The following is a 25,178-nucleotide window of genomic DNA, read 5'->3' as shown; positions in this document are numbered from 1 at the left end:
CGCGGTGCAGTATATTTTGTGTACTTTGTGTATTGATCTGCTCCCAGTGTTTTGTGCTCTGAGCAGGGCCAGGTGAATGGGGTACACTAGAAGTGTAGATCTTCTGAACTTTAGAGGTTGCAAGGGCTGTGTGTTACAGCCCTCTGCAGGTACAGTACAGACAGTGTGGGATAAATGCTCTTGTTTCCTGGATTTTAATCCAGGGTGAGTCTGACATTTTACCTTTACGTCAGCCATAATTCTGTGCAGTGCTGCAAAAACAGCATTAGTTTGTGTCCAGTTCTAAGGCAGACTTCTGTTGATTATGTTTGTTTTTTAAAAGGGCATGTGTTGGTGTACTGACCATGCTGGTGACGGTAAACATCAAAAGTGCATTTAAAATGGCCATAAAGTAGACCATGTACTTAAACGTCCCATGCTCGTGCAGTGGTGCATTCTGAACAGGATAATAATCCTCTATGACTATTTCCCTCCATGTACCTGAAAAGATGCCAACCAGCAGGAGAGAGGAGGTTTCCTGAAAAGCATCTCTCTGGTATGCTTAGAGTAAAAGGCTAGGCAAAGCACAAAAGGTAATTAGCAAGAAGCCGGTGAAGGAGAATACTGTAGATGCTAGCTCCCTGAATGCTAACTTTTTGGCAAAATGACATATCCTTCGACACAAATGAATATATGAATTCGTTCAGCTTTCCAAATGGCCTCCTAATAGTCCACAGAGGTTGCAAACGACCTCGGCTCTTCGAATGTTGCTCGCTTGATCTCCTTTGGGGGTATAACAGAAATAATGTCATCTGGGTCAGGGGATGCGTGATTTCTATCGATGAGGTTTGAAATTTGCTCCTCGTGATCCTCGTAGAGAGTACTAATATGGAGTATAGGATGTGTCTGGTTGCGGTTAAAATTCGACACTGTGTCTGGTTTGGACTGATTCAGAATTGTGTTGGCAGCTGCTGAATTTTTTGCTATAAGACTATGGTTACAAGTCAGGAACGTGACTGGAGAGGGGATTGTCCGGCAGGTCTCTGACAAAGAGCGACTGTCTTCACCAAGGTTCTTCACAGGGAGAGAGGTATCTGGAAAAAACACAATATTAGTTAATGTGTTTTTAATAGCACTGTATATTTCCTGTCATAAATTCAATTTAATCAGTAAAGCCTTCAAATCCAAGGTCTAAAAAATGAATCTTAAACAACGACCAAAAGTCAAACATAGAGAGAGAGGTTGAAGAACAATTCACAGCTCAACAAAACATACATTACTTGGATAACAATACTGTAAACCATCTGTATGTTCCTACCTGAATCACCATCTGCTAGCGCTGAACTTTAGCAAAGGTTCTAAGGAAAAAAAAAAAAACTAAATGGCATGGAAGGACTTTCACAACCCATACCCGTTTTATGGTATTTTTTACTTTTAAATGTATGTCTTTATTTATTCACCTGTCGTCTTTTCATTGTATCTGTTTCTTTTATGCTCCATATAAAAATGAAATTGCAAATAGTACTTGGCCAGATGTATTTATGCAAAAAGTGTACACTTGCTCATAGATACTTGTTGAGTTTTCATGCTGTATTAGGTAGCCACATACAATAAATCATTGCTATGTGAAGTTTATTTTGACCATTGCCTTTATGAGTAAAAATAAATAAAAAATGGAAGCCTAAATCATCTGTTTGAATGGATATGAATGCTTGGTTTTCTTTAAGAGCAAAAGGCACATACAAATATTATTCGTTGCTACACAGGCCTCTGTGTCCAAACAGTTAATTACCCGGACACCCAGGCCCATATTTATACTTTTTTAGTGCCGCATTTGTGTCCTTTTTTGATGCAAAAACGGAGCAAACTTGCAAAATACAATTGTATTTTTCAAGTTTGCGCCGTTTTTGCGTCAAAAAGTGGCACATATGCGGCGCTAAAAAAGTATAAATATGGCCCCCAGTTGGATGTTAACAAATCACCACTCTAACAATAGGCATAGGGGCCTCATATACACATTACACTGAGCAGAAGCACACATGTACAACACTAAGGGGCATATATACAAGAAAGTAGCGTATCATGGATGATGTACCACTTTCCTTGAGCCCCCTACCGGCACCTAACAACACTATGGTTGCACTGTATTTACAATATGCTGCACAATGGCCGTGGTTAGTACAACAGTGTCAAAATTGTTGACACTATCGTGGTGCTTTGCTACAATGTGCAGCAAAGCACAAGGAGGCCCACTGAACATAGTCAATAAGTCATTTTAACACCTGCTCAAAGCAGGCATTAAAAATGATGTAAAAAATCTTGTAATTTTCAATGCGACATTTTTTTGGGCCTCCCAGTGCCAGATTGCCCCCTTTGCATACATTACGCCTGGTGCAGTCACAATATGGTGCAAGGGGTCACAAAGTGATGCAATGCAAGCATTGCTCCACTTTGTAAATATGGCACGTTGGAAATGCCTACCTAACGCTTAAAAAAAAGTGATGCTAATGTGATGCAAGGAGGCGCAAGGGGCTTGTAAATATGCCCCTAAGTGTGTGCTCACTGGGGTCTTGCCTATGCACCTTGACAGAACAGCATTCTTATCATCTGATTTATCACAGAGTGCAGGGTGTCACATCCTTTTGGAGGGGTGGAAGGATGAAGGACTTGTAGACACAGACCCTTAACTCACCTACTCTGGTGGGAGGGAGTGTTCTGCAACGAGCAGATGCCAGGGTCTCTAGTGCAGGAGCAGATGGCGCTGAGTTGCATAGCTCCTTGTGTGACAACCCTTAGTTTGAGGAGTGGGCCAACATGTGAGACCCTCCAGGTTCTAATGCATAGAGGGCATTCTGCTCCTCTGTCTGTGATGCATGCACACCAACACATGCTCTGTAATGAAAAGGTGTGTCGGTGTGACATGCCTTTCCTAAATTGCTTGGAATATAGCCATGCAAATCACAGAATGCTAAAGTTTGAATGTGCAGCTAAATTGAACAGCCTCAACAATGAACCAAGTGGCCTGTGGCAAAACACCACTGAAACTAAATGCACAACAATGAAATATCACTAGGAAAAGTCTGTGAACTCTCAACAGAGAACATTTGTCAGTAATAACAAAGCTGCTAACAGGAAATCCTCCTTAACTCCAGTTTCCCTCAACACTCACCTTCACTCCAACCCTAACCTAACACCTTACCACTACTCACCTGACCAGTACACTTATCCCTTTTCATTTATGTGACATTTCTTTTCAGTATTATGAACAATCTTGATCACATCCTTTTAACATTCAATGGTGCATACAAAAGAACATGATGAAGGTAGGACACTGGAAGAAAAGAACCCATAACTAGTTGTTTACTAGAATACACCAGGGTTTCCTTTGTCACCACTCTTAGAGCAGCAATAGTGTTTTTAAAATAAAGTGCAAACAATACAGAAAGTCCCAAAAAGTTCATGCAGAAACTCTCAGCCCTGTAAAGGTATGTGGCCTCCTGCTGAAAAGTGGAGCAATTGGATATTCTAATACGCTCCAAGTTCTATTGTGCACTAGCAGACCTTTCCAAGCGAATGAGCAGGAGTGTAGTCAGTCAATCAATCTTTTTGCCGCACATTCGTTACAGCGCAGTTCTGTGTTTGGTGGCGGTGAGGTCCAGTGTAATCAGAAAGCGTGGATCGTTAGCATATAGGACAATCAAGTAAAAGGTAACAATGAATGGGATTGTTTGTAGGCTGGACTGTAAAATAGCAATTCACGAGGAAACACATCTGGCTAGCTTAGAATGCCAGGCATTATGCCATGGCTGGGACAGGTATAGATCCTGCTGACACGGAAGAAGTTGGAATTAACCACGTTTGAGCTTCATCCTATTTCAACAGGTACTAGCGAAAAAAAGGGGATGATCATTACGAAAATGGCTGCCTTCACAACCCAAGCAAAAAAAAAAACACCTTAAGAACCAGATGGTGGATTAGTTATATTTCATAGGCAGGGTGTTCTTAAGACACTGGTGCTTATGATTCGTTTCACCATTCTAATAGTTAAAACTCACGCTTCTATGAAAGTGGCTCCGTTGGACTTTAAAACCCCTAGATCTGATCTATTTGAAATATTGAAATGAAAATGAATGCAATGTGATTAGATATTTTTCATTGATATATATTTACACAACGTGCGAAATTTGACTTTAGATCAAACAGAGGTTATGAAGCAAGCAGCTGGGTGGTGGGAAAAAGGTGGGGATCCATTTAAGGCACAGCGATCACGAGGTAGCTGAAGAGATTGCTTTGAAGAAGACTACTTGGTGTGTTCTGTCCTGTAGGAAGGAGGAAGGGGAGTAGCAGTAAGCTTCCGCGTACACTTTTGAACTAAACGTTTGTTCAAGCATTCGAAAAATAATGATATAGGAGACGAGCATGAGCCCGCCCCTTCTTCCACCAATGACACCATGCTTAGACAAGATGTTTAAGGTGTTGGTGCAGGTAATTGGTTAGACATGTGGGCTACTTGCTGGAGGGGATGCTGAACCATCGACTTCCGACTTCGAGCCTGAAGGCACTAGAGGGTGCACAGGGAGGCATTATTTAGCTTGGCATATTGGCATATTAATTCATAACTGTCGAAAACTTACTCAACCAACTGCCAGAAAAATATCAGAACATTAAACCTCAAACTCCCACCCTAGAAACGTTGCATAATCCAACAAGACAGAGGGCTTCAAAGCAGTGATAGAGGAGGAAACCCCGGAAGAGACAGATAAATGGACCCCCGGGGGGAGGATGGGGGTGGAGCGGGGGGGGGGTAAATCATGTCAGCAAAGGTCTGGGGTCCTAGAAAGAGTTGGCCCAGGGACTCTACCAACAGGGACAGGTCCACTGTGATGCTGAAATCAAGAACTGAAAGTCTGAGTAGGCAATGCAGGGACTGAAACTCATGACATGAAGATGACTGAATATGTGAGAGGCGAGCTATTAACCGACTGAGCCTTTTTTTCTGGTACACATCACATGCCTATGCAGAAAGCAGGATATCTGGTACTTCAGAGGACATCGTACCTTACACGCTGACTAGACCTCAACACGGAACACCCTGAGGCAACATGAAGGATGAGGAGGGGACAGCAAGCACCAGGCCTGGGTCTCTGTTGGGGTGATCTTTTGTAGTCGCAGGGCATTCTGCATGACAGCACAAACACAAATCCGCTTGTGCAAGACTTCCCCAGAAGTGGGGGCCCATCATGCCAAGATCAGACAACCTTCCTGCGTAAAGCAAACACAACTCTGAGGCATTCCAACCACATATAAATACCAAACATCGCTGCCTCAAAAAGAATACCAGTTCTCAAAAAATACTTACTTCTGTCATGTAAGGGGGTGTATTTACAGTTCACCATCCTGAGTGCTAATCTGCATACATGTGCCACTGATGCCCTTATAAACAGTCTGATATATAATATTTATAAAAACGGTCATACCAGTATTGATTTTCCCTGAGCTTTGCTTGTGCAGCGCTTTTTATGTTTTAGCAACACCCAGTTGTATAGCTGCTCTTTACTTAAATAATCCGCAGGGATTAAAAAAAATTCCTGGATTATTCTCTCATTCTCTTTATTCTGTTTGTGGAGTCAGGTAGAGCCAGGAACCTGAGGACACTCACTGGGCGAGGTCGGAAACAGAAATGGCTTTGCGGGTGAAGGGACAGAATACAGAGACCGAAGGGAGAGAGAGAGAACTGGCTGTACACAATCTGAAACAGAAATACAGAGAGATTGCCCCTACTTCATGCAACACCGACGTTTCATTTTTGGTGCCCAACTGACTTGATGCGACTGTCCCAACAGTAAAATTATAAAATTTCATTAGATAAATACATCCTGCTTTACAGAATGGTAATTTTGTTTCATTGGGTGGTAGTAGCCAGCGGGTAATTATAAAAAGTAACCCCCTTTATATAAAGGTAACGTCGAACGGACCAGTTTCCAGTCTTGCTGGCCATTTATGCAGGCACTCCACAATAGTGATGGGAAGAAAGGTATCTACTGGCTTGGGGGACTGTGTGGTTTCACCCAAAATAAAGGGGGCTCGGGGTCACCGTTCTTAGTGGATGGGGGCCACTGTAACTCCTTAAACCATGGCTCTACTCGGAGAGGCCTTCTGCCACTGACTACATACACCACTCACAACTATACCACCAGTGAAGGGGGTGGGACTTTGTTTACATAAAGAAGCACACAAAAAGGAGGCAGGCAGACCCACTCATCCACTGGCAATGGCTCACAGCAGGTACTACCTCATTCGCTTCATCCACGCTCACTACTACTCCAAGTTGCACAATAGTGCACTAATTCCAGCAGAAGCCTTGTTACCCGTGATCAGCAGCTACTGTCCATTTACATAAAGAGGGCGAAATGTATATATTAATTAGGGTAAACTCTGTGGTTCATATATAGAAAATCACTATTTGTTATAAAGTTCAAACTAAAATAATAGGACTGCATGTTAGGACGACAGAACTTCAGAATGCGAGAGACTACGTCTGTCCACACCATCAGAACCCGCCGGCCCAACTCCTGGTCAGCTCACAGTGCCCCACCTACAACCCCAACCCTGCTGGGGTGAAAGGTGATTGTGGAAACCTGAACATGACGCTCTGACTCCCAAGAAAGTTGTGAAAACAGATCTCACCCTTTTGTTGAATTACTCATGCATGCCCAGGTGAAACACAAGAGGGATATGAGCTAAGTTTTCATTACATTTATTGAAACAATTGTCATCTTGCATAGAGAGAATGAGCTGCAATAATTAGGTAGATCAAGCAAAGCAGAGTAATCAACTTTACGTACAGGGTAAAGTGGATTAATAAACGCTCCATGATAAATGATTTCCAGATGTTCCTACATAACCCTACAACTATGCTGAGAGCATAGGTGGTATACTCTGCCTTTGCTCGATCTAAGGGATTAGCCTTAGCCCCATACCTGTAGAACTGCATCAGGAGTCAGCCTGTAGTGTGGATGGCAATCCTCTCAGGAAGCTGGCAGATTAGCACCTGCAGAGCTGCCTGTCGAATACAGCATTTGTCCCAGGACGGTGGAAGCCTGAGTGCTCCTCTGCCCCTTCCAGATCAGTGCACCACTTATGTAATTAAAAGTCACTGTGTGCGAAGCATAGTTTTGAGGTAATGCAATGTTGAGATGTTAGATACTGTCTCCTGAACAGGCAAAGCAAGCAGTAGGATATCGTGTACTGTGTTCCTAGCCTTGAAGAGAGTATACTGATTATATGTCAAGAAAATGCTAACTAAAACAAGCAACTCATACAATATATTCCTAGAATAATATCATGCAAATATTCCTTGAATAATAACATAATAATAATGATACAAAATAACATAATGCAAGCTAAGTGAGTAAAATGTCACAGCTTGTGTCATTTTCTCACTGGTTTCTCTCTCGATTCCACCACAGAGGTGCCATTTTTTGGTGAGTTCGCGCTCCAGTGGTAGGAAGGCGGGCTCTTTGATGGGATATAATCGGGAGATGCCGCAGATGTGCAGTGCCCAGATGCGCCCGTCCATGCCTGGATTGTGTCCAACGCCAGCCATGCTGTCGATGAGACTAGGCTTGTGTCTTCTAAGTTAGCCTATACAAAGGAAGAGCTATTTGCACAACATTTTCAGTCTCCCTCCTCTGCTCACTGTGAGAAATATTAGCCTGAGCCTGTTTTAAATTTGGGAGCCAAAAAAACTTGTCTAACTTGTGGCTTTGTTTTTAACTCACTCAAGGACCATCTCATGCCTCTTTCCATCCCTGCTTTTAGTCAGCCCTCTTCCCTGTGTAATCCCTTGGAAGGACAGTCGCTCTTTTTAAAAAAGTGAGTTGTTGTCAGGTAACAATTAGGATCTGCTTTTCTGGACAGAGATATGTCTCTCGGCCTCCTCTGGGCTGGATGTTGCACTTTCAATCCCTACTGGCTTTCAAATTCAGCATATAGACAGATAAGAGAGACATGGCGGGGGGGTTGGCTATAGTGACCAGGGACATCTATCAATGTGTGGTTACTAAACCCCCTAACACAGGGGACATTAAGGGCCTGTTTTTCACAATCACCCGCAATCACTATTTATCAATTACTGGACTAATTAATTAATTAATGTATAGACCCCCCCAACTGCACGTCTGATTCTCTTAACTTCTTAACTGATTTGGTCAGTTGTCTATCCTGCATTCTAATTTGTTGCGATTGAGTGACTTTAGCCTGCATATGGATGACACTAAGGGGCATATTTATACTCTGTTTGCGCCGAATGTGCGTCAAAATTATTGACGCACAATCGGCGCAAACCCTGCCCCATATTTATACTTTGACGTCCGACCTCCCGGGTGTCAAAATTCCACCATGTGCGTCATTTTTTGGAAGGGGGAACCAGCCTTACGTTAATTATATGCAAGGTGGGCGTTCCCTTCCAAAAAATGACTTTAAGGCCTGTGCCCCTTATTTATACTCTGGCGTCATGTTGACGCACAGGAGGGGGTGGGCCTTAAAAAACAGTGCACAGCCTGATGGCCCTGTTTTTTAATGCCTGGGTCAGGGCAGGCGTTAAGGGACCTGTCGGCTCGGAAGGAGCCCAGAGGTGCCCTCCCCTGCCCCCAGGGACACCCCCTGCCACCCTTGCCCACCCCAGGAGGACACCCAAGGATGGAGGGACCCATCCCAGGGAAGGAAAGGTAAGTTCGGGTAAGTATATTTTTCCGTTTTTTTTTGTGGCATAGGGGGGCCTGATTTGGGCCCCCCTACATGCCACTATGCCCAATGACCATGCCCAGGGGACATAAGTCCCCTGGACATGGCCATTGGGCAAGGGGGCATGACTCCTGTCTTTGCTAAGACAGGAGTCATGTCAATGGAGGCTGGGCGTCAAAAACAATGGCGCAAATCCGGTTTGAGGCCTGAATTTTGCCTCAGACCTGACTTGCACCGTTTTTTGACGCACAACCCCCATTTTCCCATACGCCGGCTAACGTCATTCCATTAATAAGGCGCCCGCTTGGTGTGTTGGAATGGCGTTAGCCAGCGGTAAAATTTTTGACGCACAACTGCGTTGGCGCAGTTGTGCGTCAAAAAGTATAAATATGGGCCTAAAGGTGCTGGGGGTAAGCTTTCTTTTGGACACCTTGTAAATTTTCAATCTTACCCAACATGTGACTAGGCCAGCTCATGATGCAGGGCACACTCTTTACCTGTTTTTTGTCATTTTTTACGTATACAGTTGGTCTCAATTCTTGACGTTATGTGGTCTGATCAGTCTCTTGTGTCATTCTCAGAGCCTGCGACCCTCTTTTCAGAAATTCTCCTTGCTTTTTCTGAGATACTTCTAGAAATGCCACCTGAACTCACTGGGGCAGTCTGTGCAGATTTAGCCGTGGTGATAACTGGCTGACTTCTGCGCTTGACCACATTGAGCCTTGGAAACCAGTTTCTTCTACGGAGAGCCAGGCAAGCAGCTCTGTGGTTTGAAGATGCACTGAAAGCAGAAGGATCTTACTGAACAAAATGTGAGCGTAGGTGGAGGAAGGCTTGTCACCCTGTTGCAATGGCTGCATAAAAAATGCCTGAAGTAAGCGGAGCAGGGCAGTGGGTAAAGCACGTAAAGAGTTTATTTCATCTTCCATTGTTTCTATGGCTAATAAGCCTCATGAATTGTTCAGGGCAGTGAACTCATTTATGCATCCGGTCACTTCGCAAAATGCCTTGATTACCTCTTACACATTATGCAAAGAAATATCTGATTTTTTTCACAAGAAAATTCAAGGCATTTATGAGCAATTTCTACTGCAAAGAGCTCCAGCAGAACGCATGGGACAGGTCTCATTCAGGTCTTTGCTAACCAGTTTTGACCTTTTCACTCTTGAGGATGTATCCTCTGCGCTGGTCAGCTGTAAATTGAGATATCCTTTATATCCATGTCCCCCAGATATTCTGAGTTGGGTTGCTTCAATAATCACTCTCTTCCTGCTTAGGTCGATGAATGAGTCACTTGAGGCAGCTACAGCACCTCAGAGTTGGAAGCAGGCTATGCTGCTTGCTTTACTGAAGACTAATGCAGACCCTAAGGTGCTTAGCAACTTCTGTCCCATGCTGGAGAAATGGGTGAACCGCCAAATTTCTGGATTCCTGGAATTCAACATTCTCCTCCATGATACCCAGTGGGGTTTTGCTTGGGGTACAGCACAGAAATTGCTCTTTTTGAAGTTGCTGACTTCATAAAGGATTATTTGGATCACAGCTAAGTAGCCATTTTGGTCCTGCTTGATTTATCAGCGGCCTTTGACGTGGTCTTGCACTCTGTTCTTTTAGATAGATTATGGAAGATAGGCATCCAGGATCTGGCCTGAGCTTGGTTGAAGTTGTATCTGGAGGGGCGTACTCAAAGGATTTTTCTTCCACCCTTCACAGCTAAACCATTGGAGTGTGGGGTTCCTCAAGTTATTGGAATTATCTCTTACACCAATGACAGGCAGTTGTTTCTCTCATTTCAGGAAAAGGAGTTAGGGGCATTGTCTGCATTCATGGATTGTCTTGGGCCTTGGATAAGTGTGAACTGCCTCAAATTAAACTAGGAATAAAACAGAGATTGTTTTTTTATGGGCACAAACCCTTGCCCAGAAGCTCCCATTTGGTGGCTTCCCAAGTTAGTTGTTCCGTGCTCTCGAGCCTCAGTGGTACTTAACTTGGGTGTAAAATTTGATGCAAAACTATCTTTCGAACACCAAGTCAGAGCTGTCTCAGCCAGGTGTTTTCCGATGCTGAAATCCAGCAGGAAGATTATTCATCTGATCCCTGAGGATTGCTGCAAATCTGTGATCCATGCCTTGATAACTTCAAAATTGGACTATGCTAATAGTCTGTATCTGGGTCTTCCAAATTATTTGCTTGCCAGGCTACAGATTATCCAGAATGCAGCAGCCTGAATGATTCTGAAGCTTCCAGCTCGTGCTTCACCCACCTCCTCTCTGCACAGTTGCACTGGCTGCCCATCAATAGCTGCATTAAATGCAAAGCCCTCACCTTTCCATATAGAGCGTATGCTCTGAAAGCTGAGGAAAAGACTATTGCCCTATTGGCAGGAAAGAACGCTTAGGTCCAGTGGACAAAACCTGCTTCTGGTGCCGAGGATTAATAGGACAAGGAGAGGCGGTTGATTGTTTTCTTATTTGACCACTTAACTATGGAATTCCCTGCCTGTGTACCTTTGCTTTGCACCATCCAAATTTGTTTCCCAGAAACTTTTTAAAACCAAGTAGTTAGTTTGAGTAGTAGTCTGGAAAAGTGCCTTTTTGACATGGTCACCCCCACTTTTTGTCTGGTTTCTGGTGCAATTTTGACTGAAATTGGACTGGTTCCCTGCTAAAAAGGTCCCCAGTGCCAGATCTCTTTCCCTAAAACAGCACAGTTGTTTTTCCCAATTGGCAAACCTTTAGCTACCGCTATAAATCCCTAGTAAATTGTACCCCTGTTACTTAGGGCATGGGGTACTAAAGGAAGGCCCCTCAGGGCTGCAGCACCAAATTATGCCACCCTGAGGAACCCCCTCACTAAGTGCACACATTGCTACTTTCACAGGCTGCGTGTCTTGGTGCAGAACTAAAATGAAAACACAACATGGCACACAGCCTGTGTGCCCTGTCCCCTTTACACTGCATGCAATATATCTAAGTCACTCCTCTAGCAGGCCTTCCACCCCTGAAAACAGGCTGCATTATATTGCATATGAGGGCATACCTGCATGAGCATATATGCCCCTGCTAGGTCTCTATCGATTCTCAGACATAGTAAGTGAACAGTGAAGCCATTTTAAGTACATATGCTGGACACTGGTCATTATGAGTTCCCCAGCTACATGATGGCTTCACTGACAATAGGGTTGTTTGGTATCAAACATTTCGTTTCAATAAACCCTTACTGAATCCAGTGATGGATTTATTAATACATGCACTCAGAAGGCACCTTAGAGGTGCCCTCTGAAAACCTACCACCTCCTAGTGTGGGCACTGACTGGTCAAAGCCAGTTCAGCCACCTTAGAGAGAGTTCTGGCCCCCTGAGGGGAGAGTCAATGCTCTTGAGGGCTCAGAACAAAAGCCTGCTTTGGGCAGAGGTGTGACCACCCTTCCCAGGAAGGATGGACATTCTAGGGCAGGGAGCTTCAAAGGCATTGATGCCTTTGAAATGCAACCTAGGCTTCTTCAAATACTGGAGAGGCCGACCCCCAGTGCCTGACCCCACTTTTGTCAGCAGGACTGGCAGGAAAATTAGGTAAATTAGAAGGAGTGTCCACTTCGTGCCAGTCCTACCTTTGGGGTGGACAAGCTGAAGTGGATACTACTTTTTAAATTCCTCCATCTTGTAAGGAAGGTATTATGCCAATAGGGTCAGGGCTATGCCACTTCTCAAAGGAAGTGGTCATAGGAAGGGTGTAGTCACCCTAAAGGTCAGTAACCCATTGGCTACCACTTGGCACTCCCTGTGATGCCCCTAATCTCAGTATTTAGGTGGCACCCCAGAACCCTAGAATCAGATTTCTGTCAGACTAAGAAAAGCCAAACAACACATTAGTTGCCTCAGCAGAGAAGACTGAAGAGACCAACTGACTTGGCCCCAGCCCTACTGGCCTACCTGCAGCCTTCAAAGGACCGGCACCCAGAAGACGGCTGTTCTGCAGCCCAGTGACCTCCAAAGCCTTGGGAAGACTGCTTGCCTTCAGTAAAGACCAAGAACTCATGTGGACAGCGGACATATTCAAAGGAATCAATCTCTAAAGAAGAAGAAGTCTGCCTGAGGAACAGCAAAACCACTGCCTGGAACCAGCCTCTGCACCCGGCACCCCCGGCCCAAGTCCAAGTGGCCCACCAGTCCTGGGAAACTTCTCCAGAGTCCACCATGGGCTGCCTGCCGGATTCCACAGCAACACCTGCAGCCTAAATCCAAGGACTCACTCTGACTGCTACCTGCCCAGTAAGCTGTTTCCAACTCCAAAAGCTGCCCAAGTTGCAGGCAAGAGCCTATAACGAGGGTGACAGCCTTTTACAAGGGTGAGAGCTATAACGACAGATATAGCCCGAGGCAAAAGGGCAATACGGCCATTAGAACATCCCACCCACTGAGGGTAGAATGTTCTAAATTAAAAAGGGAGAAACAGAAAGACAAACACTGCAATGTTGAAGCAGAAGGCTTACACCAGCTATTATCATCCCAAAGCCACTCCATTGTCTTCAATCGATCTGTGAACATTCTAATGTTCGAATATTTTTTTAGGCACTGAGAGATTGTGACTTGCCCAGATCACAGGATATTGAGCCGTTACTGGCACTCAAACTTGGTTCCCCAGTTCCAAAGTAGGCAGTTCTGTTTGTTAGGCCACATCTCCAACCTTCTCCATCAGCTTATACTCAACTCTTTTCCATTTTTTTGCCCTCTCTTTCATTTTCTGGATTTTGAACACTTTCCCCTCTTTTGGGAGCTCATAAAATTAATCATTGTTTGGAAGAAGGATCAGTAATTTTGAGACAGGAGACACTATCTAGTTAATGATGCAGTGTTAAGGCTGTGCTTTAAGTAATAACATACCTGACAAGATGGACATGCTCCTCCAGGACTAAAATCATTTCACCCCTGTGGCAACTCCCAAGGCTGAATTCTCTCACCATTAACGTCTGAATCCACATAGAGATGCCAGGATGCATGCTGGCCCAACAAGAATATCTCAAGACAAAGAGGGAGAGAGGGCCCCACTCAATCTATCACCCCAAAGGGACAGGGCACCGTAACAGTAATAACAAAATAAAAAACCCTGGGGGAACACAAACTATCCATCACTCAGTCAACTACTGTAGGCGGCTGGACTGGCTTATAGTGAGTACCAAGGGGTACTTACACCTTGCACCAGGCCCAGTTATCCCTTATTAGTGTATATGGTGTCTAGCAGCTTAGGCTGATAGATAATGGTAGCTTAGCAGAGCAGCTTAGGCTGAACTAGGAGACGAGTGAAGCTCCTACAGTACCACTAGTGTCATATGCACAATATCATAAGAAAACACAATACACAGATATACTAAAAATAAATGTACTTTATTTTTATGACAATATGCCAAAAGTATCTCAGTGAGTACCCTCAGTATGAGGATAGCAAATATACACAAGATATATGTACACAATACCAAAATATGCAGTAATAGTCTTAGAAAACAGTGCAAACAATGTATAGTTACAATAGGATGCAATGGGGACACATGGGGATAGGGGCAACACAAACCATATACTCCAAAAGTGGAATGCGAACCACGAATGGACCCCAAACCTATGTGACCTTGTAGAGGGTCGCTGGGACTATTAGAAAATAGTAAGGGTTAGAAAAATAGCCCACCCCTAGACACTGAAAAATGAGTGCAAAGTGCACTAAAGTTCCCCAAAGGACATAGAAGTCGTGATAGGGGAATTCTGCAGGAAAGACACAAACCAGCAATGCAACAACGATGGATTTCCAGTCGAGGGTACCTGTGGAACAAGGGGACCAAGTACAAAAGTCACAAGCAAGTCGGAGATGGGCAGATGCCCAGGAAATGCCAGCTGTGGGTGCAAAGAAGCTACTACTGGACAGTAGAAGCTGAGGTTTCTGCAGGAACGACAAGGGCTAGGAACTTCCCCTTTAGAGGACGGATCACTCACGCTGTGGAGAGTCGTGCAGAAGTGTTTTCCTGAAGAAAGACGACCAACAAGCCTTGCTAACTGCATATCGTGCGGTTAGGGTTTTTGGATGCTGCTGTGGCCCAGGAGGGACCAGGATGTCGCCAATTGCGTCTGGGGACAGAGGAGGCGTCGAGCAAGACAAGGAGCCCTATCAGAAGCAGGCAGCGCCTGCAGAAGTGCCAGAACAGGCACTATGAAGTGGAGTGAAACGGTGCTCACCCGAAGTTGCACAAAGGAGTCCCACGTCGCCGGAGGACAACTTAGGAGGTCGTGCAATGCAGGTTAGAGTGCCGTGGACCCAGGCTGGACTGTGCACAAAGGATTTCCGCCGGAAGTGCACGGAGGCCGGAGTAGCTGCAAAAGTCGCGGTTCCCAGCAATGTAGTCTGGCGTGGGGAGGCAAGGACTTACCTCCACCAAACTTGGACTGAAGAGTCACTGGACTGTGGGAGTCACTTGGACAGAGTTGCTGGATTCAAGGGACCTCGCTCGTCGTGCTGATAGGAGACCCATGGTACCGGTGATGCAGTTATTTGGTGCCTGCGGTTGCAGGGGGACGATTCCGTCGACCCACGGGAGATTTCTTCAGAGCTTCTAGTGCAGAGAGGAGGCAGACTACCCCCACAGCATGCACCACCAGGAAAGCAGTCGAGAAGGCGGCAGGATCAGCGTTACAGAGTTGCAGTAGTCGTCTTCGCTACTTTGTTACAGTTTTGCAGGCTTCCAGCACGGTCAGCAGTCGATTCCTTGGCAGAAGGTGAAGAGAGAGATGCAGAGGAACTCGGATGAGCTCTTGCATTCGTTATCTAAGGAATCCCCAGAGACAGAGACCCTAAATAGCCAGAAAAGAGGGTTTGGCTACCTAGGAGAGAGGATAGGCTAGCAACACCTGAAGGAGCCTATCAGAAGGAGTCTCTGACGTCACCTGCTGGCACTGGCCACTCAGAGCAGTCCACTGTGCCAGCAGCACCTCTGTTTCCAAGATGGCAGAGGTCTGGAGCACACTGGAGGAGCTCTGGGCACCTCCCAGGGGAGGTACAGGTCAGGGGAGTGGTCACTCCCCTTTCCTTTGTCCAGTTTCGCGCCAGAGCAGGGCTAAGGGGTCTCTAAACCGGTGTAGACTGGCTTATGCAGAAATGGGCACCATGTGTGCCCATGAAAGCATTTCCAGAGGCTGGGGGAGGTTACTCCTCCCCTGCCTTCACACCATTTTCCAAAGGGAGAGGGTGTAACACCCTCTCTCAGAGGAAGTCCTTTGTTCTGCCATCCTGGGCCAGGCCTGGCTGGACCCCAGGAGGGCAGAAGCCTGTCTGAGGGGTTGGCAGCAGCAGCAGCTGCCGTGAAACCCCGGGAAAGGCAGTTTGGCAGTACCAGGGTCTGTGCTACAGACCACTGGGATCATGGGATTGTGCCAACTATGCCAGGATGGCATAGAGGGGGCAATTCCATGATCATAGACATGTTACATGGCCATATTCGGAGTTACCATTGTGAAGCTACATATAGGTAGTGACCTATATGTAGTGCACGCGTGTAATGGTGTCCCCGCACTCACAAAGTCCGGGGAATTGGCCCTGAACAATGTGGGGGCACCTTGGCTAGTGCCAGGGTGCCCTCAAACTAAGTAACTTTGCACCTAACCTTTACCAGGTAAAGGTTAGACATCTAGGTGACTTATAAGTTACTTAAGTGCAGTGTAAAATGGCTGTGAAATAACGTGGACGTTATTTCACTCAGGCTGCAGTGGCAGGCCTGTGTAAGAATTGTCAGAGCTCCCTATGGGTGGCAAAAGAAATGGTGCAGCCCATAGGGATCTCCTGGAACCCCAATACCCTGGGTACCTCAGTACCATATACTAGGGAATTATAAGGGTGTTCCAGTAAGCCAATGTAAATTGGTAAAATTGGTCACTAGCCTGTTAGTGACAATTTGAAAGAAATGAGAGAGCATAACCACTGAGGTTCTGATTAGCAGAGCCTCAGTGAGACAGTTAGTCATAACACAGGTAACACATTCAGGCACACTTATGAGCACTGGGGCCCTGGCTGGCAGGGTCCCAGTGACACATACAACTAAAACAACATATATACAGTGAAAAATGGGGGTAACATGCCAGGCAAGATAGTACTTTCCTACACAACCCCCCCCCCAAACGAAGGACAATAAGACTAGCCATGACCTGATGAGTCTTTATTGTCTAAGTGGAAATATCTGGAGAGTCCATCTGCATTGGAGTGGCTACTCCCAGGTCTATGTTCCACTGTATAGTCCATTCCCTGTAGGGATATGGACCACCTCAACAATTTAGGATTTTCACCTTTCATTTGTTTTAGCCAAAGTAGAGGTTTGTGGTCTGTCTGAACAATGAAGTGAGTGCCAAACAGGTATGGCCTCAACTTCTTCAGTGCCCAGACCACAGCAAAGGCCTCCCTCTCTATGGCAGACCAACGCTTTTCTCTAGGGGTCAACCTCCTACTAATAAAAGCAACAGGTTGATCCTGGCCCTCAGAATTAAGTTGTGATAGGACTGCCCCTACTCCTAATTCAGATGCATCAGTTTGGACATAGAATTTTTTAGAGTAACAAGGGCTTTTCAGGACAGGTGCAGAGCACATGGCCTGCTTCAGCTCCTCAAAAGCTTTCTGACAGTTTGCTGTCCATAATACCTTTTTGGGCATTTTCTTGGATGTGAGGTCATTAAGAGGGGCTGCAATGGAGCCATAGTTCTTAATGAACCTCCTGTAATACCCAGTGAGGCCTAGGAAGGCTCTCACCTGAGTCTGAGTAGTAGGGGGAACCCAATCTATAATAGTTTGGATTTTCCCCTGAAGTGGTGCAATCTGTTCCCCACCAACAAGGTGTCCCAGATAAACCACCTTCCCCTGCCCTATCTGGCACTTTGAAGCCTTGATAGTGAGGCCTGCCTTTTGCAGGGCCTCCAAAACTTTCCATAGGTGGACCAGGTGATCATCCCAACTGGAGCTAAAGACAGCTATATCGTCCAGATATGCTGCACTAAAAGCTTCCAGCCCTTGCAGGACTGTATTCACCAACCTCTGAAAAGTGGCAGGTGCATTTTTCAATCCAAAAGGCATTACTGTGAATTGGTAATGGCCTCCAATGGTTGAAAATGCAGTTTTTGCTTTTGCATCTTCTGGTAATTTGATCTGCCAATACCCTGCAGTCAAGTCAAAAGTGCTTAGATACTTGGCAGATGCCAGTGTATCTATGAGCTCATCTGCCCTGGGTATAGGGAGAGCATCAGTTTTGGTTACCTGGCTGAGACCTCTGTAGTCTACACAAAACCGCATTTCCTTCTTTCCATCCTTGGAATGAGGTTTTGGTACAAGTACCACAGGAGAAGCCCATGGACTTTCAGAGTGCTCAACCACTCCCAGTTCTAACATTTTCTTCACCTCTTGCTTTATGCAGTCTCTGAAATGGTCAGGCTGCCTATAGATCTTTCTTTTGACAGGCAAGCTGACTCCAGTATCTATAGTGTGCTCACACCAAGAAGTGGTACCTGGCACAGTAGAGAAGAGTTCAGAAAACTGACCCAGGAGATTTATGCAATGGTCTTTCTGCTCAGCAGTAAGACAATCAGCCAAAACTACACCTTCCACTAGAGCATCTTGTTCTGTGGAAGAGAAGAGATCAGGTAGAGGATCACTGTCTTCTTCCTGTCCTTCATCAGTTGCCATGAGCAGGGTGAGATCAGCCCTGTCATAGTAGGGTTTCAGGCGATTGACATGGAGCACCCTAAGGGGACTCCTGGCAGTGCCTAAGTCAACTAAGTAGGTGACTTCACCCTTTTTCTCAACAATTGTGTGGGGTCCACTCCATTTATCTTGGAGTGCTCTTGGGGCCACAGGCTCTAAGACCCACACTTTCTGCCCTGGTTGGTACTGAACCAAAACAGCCTTCTGGTCATGCCATTGCTTCTGGAGCTCTTGGCTGGCCTGAAGGTTTTTACTGGCCTTTTTCATGTACTCAGCCATCCTTGATCTGAGGCCAAGTACATAATCCACAATATCTTGCTTTGGAGCTTTTAAAGGTTGTTCCCAACCCTCCTTGACAAGTGTTAGTGGACCCCTTACAGGGTGTCCAAAGAGGAGTTCAAAGGGGCTGAAGCCCACTCCTTTCTGGGGTACCTCCCTGTAGGCAAAAAGGAGGCATGGTAACAGGATATCCCATCTCCTGCTGAGTTTTTCAGGGAGTCCCATAATCATGCCTTTGAGAGTTTTGTTAAATCTCTCCACCAGTCCATTTGTTTGTGGATGATAGGGTGTAGTGAACTTGTAAGTCACACCACACTCCTTCCACATGGCCTTTAAGTAAGCAGACATGAAATTGCTTCCCCTGTCTGATACCACCTCTTTTGGGAAGCCCACCCTGGAAAATATTCCCAGGAGGGCCTTTGCCACTGCAGGTGCTGTAGTGGTCCTTAGAGGAATAGCTTCAGGATATCTTGTCGCATGGTCCACTACCACCAAGATAAACCTATTGCCTGAAGCAGTAGGAGGGTCAAGGGGGCCAACTATGTCAACCCCTACCCTTTCAAAGGGAACCCCAACCACAGGCAGTGGAATAAGGGGTGCCTTTGGAGTGCCACCTGTCTTGCCACTGGCTTGACAGGTTTCACAGGACTTACAAAATTCTTTTGTGTCTTCTGACATTCTAGGCCAATGAAACAAGGGAACAAGTCGGTCCCAAGTTTTCATTTGTCCTAAATGTCCAGCTAGGGGAATGTCGTGGGCTAGAGTTAGGAGGAACTTTCTGAACTCCTGAGGAATCACTAACCTCCTGGCAGTTCCAGGTTTAGGATCCCTTGCTTCAGTGTACAAGAGGTTGTCCTCCCAGTAAACTCTGTGAGAGTCACTGACATCCCCATTAGCTTGTTTGACAGCTTGCTGTCTTAGACCCTCTAGTGTGGGACAGGTTTGCTGTGCCACACTCAGCTCCTCCCTGGCAGGCCCCCCTTCACCCAAAAGCTCAGCAGTGTCTGCTTCCAGCTCCTCTGGTGTAGGTTCTGCACAGGGTGGAAATTCTTCTTCCTCAGAAGTAGAATCCACTGTAGAGGGAGGGATAGTAGGTAGTGCTTTACTTCTACTAGCCCTAGCTTTAGGGAGCACTTGGTCCATTGTTCCAGGATCCAAGTCACCCTGTCCTTTTTGCTTTTTGGCCTGAGCCCTGGTTAAAGCAAAAATATGCCCTGGGATGCCCAGCATTGCTGCATGGGCCTCCAACTCCACATCTGACCAAGCTGATGTCTCCAAATCATTTCCTAGTAGACAGTCTACATGTAAATCTGAGGCTACCACAACTTTCTTTGGACCAGTAACTCCCCCCCCAGTTGAGATTTACAACAGCCATGGGGTGGCTAAGTGTGTTGTTGTGAGCATCGGTTACTTGGTACTGGTGACCAAGTAGGTGTTGTTCAGGGTGGACCAGTTTCTCTATTACCATTGTAACACTGGCACCAGTGTCCCTGTAGGCCTGAACCTCAACACCATTTATTAGGGGTAGCTGCTTGTACTTATCCATGTTAAGGGGACAAGCAACTAAGGTGGCTAAATCAATAGCCCCCTCAGAGACTAACACAGCCTCCGTGGTCTCCCTAACAAGACCAACCCCAACTAAGTTACCAAAAGTGAGCCCAGCTACTCCCTTGGATTGGCTATTAGTAGGTTTGCTCCCACCACCACTGCTATTAGTAGGGACACTAGGTGTAGCAGTAGGGGTTGTAGTGATAGGAGGCTTGGTGCCTTTCTTTGGACAACTGGGATCTGTTGTCCAATGGCCTTTTATTTTACATAAATAACACCATGGTTTCTTTTCTTTGTTTTGATTAGAAGAGGATTTGGGCCCACCACCCCCACCAGAGTGTTTTTGTGGGCCTGATGAAGACTCATTTTTAGATTTGTCCCCACCCTTGTCAGAAGACTTACCATCCTTCTTCTTGTTGCCATCTTTGTCACCCCCTGTATGAACTTTTCTGTTCACCCTTGTTCTGACCCATTTGTCTGCCTTCTTTCCCAATTCTTGGGGAGAGGTCAGATCAGAGTCCACCAAGTACTGGTGCAACAAATCAGACACACAATTATTAAGAATATGCTCTCTCAGGATCAAGTTATACAGGCTGTCATAATCAGTAACTTTACTGCCATGTAACCACCCCTCCAAGGCCTTCACTGAATGGTAAATGAAATTAACCCAGTCTTGTGAAGACTCTTTTTTGGTCTCTCTGAACTTTATCCTGTATTGTTCAGTGGTTAAGCCATAACCATCCAGGAGTGCATTCTTAAGAACTGTAAAATTATTGGCATCACTTTCTTTCACAGTAAGGAGCCTATCCCAACCCTTTCCACTAAATGATAGCCATAGGATAGCAGCCCACTGCCTATGAGGGACATCCTGTACAACACAGGCCCTCTCAAGTGCAGCAAACCACTTGTTAATGTCATCCCCCTCCTTATAAGGGGGAACTATCTTGTGCAGATTCCTAGAATCATGCTCTTTTGCAGGATGACTATTGGGAATACTGCTGCTGCCACCATGGGTTTCAAAACCCAACTTCTGTCTTTCCTTCTGTAGTTCTAAGGACTGTCTATCCAAATCCAGCTGTTGCTTCTTAAGCTTCAGTCTGGTTTGTTCCACTCTCAATTTATTGAGCTTCCTTTCTAACAATCTGTCATCAGGGTGGGTGGGAGGGACATGTCTAGAAACAGAAGTATGATGAGAATTGACAGAAGGAGACCTATCCCTTACAGAAGGCACCCTAACAGCTTGGTTAACAGAAACATCACTTCTACTGTGGTGAGAAGGAATACTCTTGCTAGGATGTGAGACAACACTATCTGTATGGTGTGACTCTACATCAGTACCAACTATGCTAGGCTGTCTAGTAATGGGCAGGCTAGGAAGTTTCTTTCCTGAATCTTTTCCTAGGGGAGTCCCTGGATCAGATTGGGAACCATTAGCTACTTTTTCAACAGATGGGGCCCTTCTGGCCTTATCTTGTTCTTTAAGCATGTTAAGCAATAATTCCAATGAAGGATTCTTCCCTACACTCAAACGTCTCTCTATGCAGAGACTCCTTGCTCCTTTCCAGCTAAGGTGATCATATGCAAGTTTGGACAGATCAACAGTTTGGCCTGTGCCAGACATTTTTAGAAAGAGTTTAAGTGACAGAAAAAGAGAAAAAAGTTTTCAGAACTTTTAGAAAGACAGAAAAAAACTTTTAAAACTTTTAGAAAGTTTAGAGGTACTTTTCAGCACTTTAGAAAAGAGGTGAGAAAAGCAATGCAAAACTTTTTGGTTAGGTGTACATACACTGAACTTGTTTTGTATATTTTTCTCTTATGAAAAGTACAATGACAAAAGTGGTAAGTAGTCTCAAAGCACTTATCCCACCGCTGCCCAACCAATGTAGGAGGCTGGACTGGCTTGTAGTGAGTACCAAGGGGTACTTACACCTTGCACCAGGCCCAGTTATCCCTTATTAGTGTATAGGGTGTCTAGCAGCTTAGGCTGATAGATAATGGTAGCTTAGCAGAGCAGCTTAGGCTGAGCTAGGAGACGAGTGAAGCTCCTACAGTACCACTAGTGTCATATGCACAATATCATAAGAAAACACAATACACAGATATACTAAAAATAAAGGTACTTTATTTTTATGACAATATGCCAAAAGTATCTCAGTGAGTACCCTCAGTATGAGGATAGCAAATATACACAAGATATATGTACACAATACCAAAATATGCAGTAATAGTCTTAGAAAACAGTTCAAACAATGTATAGTTACAATAGGATGCAATGGGGACACATAGGGATAGGGGCAACACAAACCATATCCTCCAAAAGTGGAATGCGAACCACGAATGGACCCCAAACCTATGTGACCTTGTAGAGGGTCGCTGGGACTATTAGAAAATAGTAAGGGTTAGAAAAATAGCCCACCCCAAGACCCTGAAAAGTGAGTGCAAAGTGCACTAAAGTTCCCCAAAGGACATAGAAGTCGTGATAGGGGAATTCTGCAGGAAAGACACAAACCAGCAATGCAACAACGATGGATTTCCAGTCGAGGGTACCTGTGGAACAAGGGGACCAAGTCCAAAAGTCACAAGCAAGTCGGAGACGGGCAGATGCCCAGGAAATGCCAGCTGTGGGTGCAAAGAAGCTACTACTGGACAGTAGAAGCTGAGGTTTCTGCAGGAACGACAAGGGCTAGGAACTTCCCCTTTGGAGGACGGATCAATCACTCCGTTGAGAGTCGTGCAGAAGTGTTTTCCTGAAGAAAGACTGCCAACAAGCCTTGCTAGCTGCAAATCGTGCGGTTAGGGTTTTTGGATGCTGCTGTGGCCCAGGAGGGACCAGGATGTCGCCAATTGCGTCTGGGGACAGAGGGGGCGTTGAGCAAGACAAGTAGCCCTCTCAGAAGCAGGCAGCACCCGCAGAAGTGCCAGAACAGGCACTACGAAGTGGAGTAAAACGGTGCTCACCTGAAGTTGCACAAAGGAGTCACACGTCACCGGAGGACAACTTAGGAGGTCGTGCAATGCAGGTTAGAGTGCCGTGGACCCAGGCTGGACTGTGCACAAAGGATTTCCGCCAGAAGTGCACGGAGGCCGGAGTAGCTGCAAAAGTCACGGTTCCTAGCAATGCAGTCTGGCATGGGGAGGCAAGGACTAACCTCCACCAAACTTGGACTGAAGAGTCACTGGACTGTGGGAGTCACTTGGACAGAGTTGCTGGATTCAAGGGACCTCGCTCGTCGTGCTGATAGGAGACCCAGGGTACCGGTGATGCAGTTATTTGGTGCCTGCGGTTGCAGGGGGACGATTCCGTCGACCCACGGGACATTTCTTCGGAGCTTCTAGTGCAGAGAGGAGGCAGACTACCCCCACAGCATGCACCACCAGGAAAGCAGTCGAGAAGGCGGCAGGATCAGCGTTACAGAGTTGCAGTAGTCGTCTTTGCTACTTTGTTGCAGTTTTGCAGGCTTCCAGCGCGGTCAGCAGTCGATTCCTTGGCAGAAGGTGAAGAGAGAGATGCAGAGGAACTCGGATGAGCTCTTGCATTCGTTATCTAAGGAATCCCCAGAGACAGAGACCCTAAATAGCCAGAAAAGATGGTTTGGCTACCTAGGAGAGAGGATAGGCTAGCAACACCTGAAGGAGCCTATCAGAAGGAGTCTCTGACGTCACCTGCTGGCACTGGCCACTCAGAGCAGTCCAGTGTGCCAGCAGCACCTCTGTTTCCAAGATGGCAGAGGTCTGGAGCACACTGGAGGAGCTCTGGGCACCTCCCAGGGGAGGTACAGGTCAGGGGAGTGGTCACTCCCCTTTCCTTTGTCCAGTTTCGCGCCAGAGCAGGGCTAAGGGGTATCTGAACCGGTGTAGACTGGCTTATGCAGAAATGGGCACCATGTGTGCCCATGAAAGCATTTCCAGAGGCTGGGGGAGGCTACTCCTCCCCTGCCTTCACACCATTTTCCAAAGGGAGAGGGTGTAACACCCTCTCTCAGAGGAAGTCCTTTGTTCTGCCATCCTGGGCCAGGCCTGGCTGGACCACAGGAGGGCTTAAGCCTGTCTGAGGGGTTGGCAGCAGCAGCAGCTGCAGTGAAACCCCGGGAAAGGCAGTTTGGCAGTACCAGGGTCTGTGCTACAGACCACTGGGATTGTGGGATTGTGCCAACTATGCCAGGATGGCATAGAGGGGGCAATTCCATGATCATAGACATGTTACATGGCCATATTCGGAGTTACCATTGTGAAGCTACATATAGGTAGTGACCTATATGTAGTGCACGCGTGTAATGGTGTCCCCGCACTCACAAAGTCCGGGGAATTGGCCCTGAACAATGTGGGGGCACCTTGGCTAGTGCCAGGGTGCCCTCACACTAAGTAACTTTGCACCTAACCTTTACCAGGTAAAGGTTAGACATATAGGTGACTTATAAGTTACTTAAGTGCAGTGTAAAATGGCTGTGAAATAACGTGGATGTTATTTCACTCAGGCTGCAGTGGCAGGCCTGTGTAAGAATTTTCAGAGCTCTCTATGGGTGGCAAAAGAAATGCTGCAGCCCATAGGGATCTCCTGGAACCCCAATACCCTGGGTACCTCAGTACCATATACTAGGGAATTATAAGGGTGTTCCAGTAAGCCAATATAAATTGGTAAAATTGGTCACTAGCCTGTTAGTGACAATTTGAAAGAAATAAGAGAGCATAACCACTGAGGTTCTGATTAGCAGAGCCTCAGTGAGACAGTTAGTCATAACACAGGTAACACATTCAGGCACACTTATGAGCACTGGGGCCCTGGCTGGCAGGGTCCCAGTGACACATACAACTAAAACAACATACATACAGTGAAAAATGGGGGTAACATGCCAGGCAAGATGGTACTTTCCTACAACTACACAATCAATACAACTACCAATGATCAGT

General features: G+C 46.0%; 1 protein-coding gene across 1 annotated transcript in view; it reads right to left on the bottom strand.

The window, feature by feature from the left end:
• Positions 1-593: 593 nt before the first annotated feature.
• Positions 594-25,178, bottom strand: part of PANX2 (pannexin 2) — a 106,931-nt gene continuing 82,346 nt past the window's right edge. The window contains exon 4 of the mRNA XM_069229631.1: positions 594-1,073. Coding sequence (XP_069085732.1) covers positions 703-1,073 — 371 coding nt within the window. The 3' untranslated portion in view covers positions 594-702. The remainder of the gene's footprint in view (positions 1,074-25,178) is intronic.

Source organism: Pleurodeles waltl, chromosome 4_1 (assembly GCF_031143425.1).
Source record: "Pleurodeles waltl isolate 20211129_DDA chromosome 4_1, aPleWal1.hap1.20221129, whole genome shotgun sequence".
Classification (NCBI taxonomy): domain Eukaryota; kingdom Metazoa; phylum Chordata; class Amphibia; order Caudata; family Salamandridae; genus Pleurodeles; species Pleurodeles waltl.
This window is presented reverse-complemented; position numbering and strand designations above follow the sequence as displayed.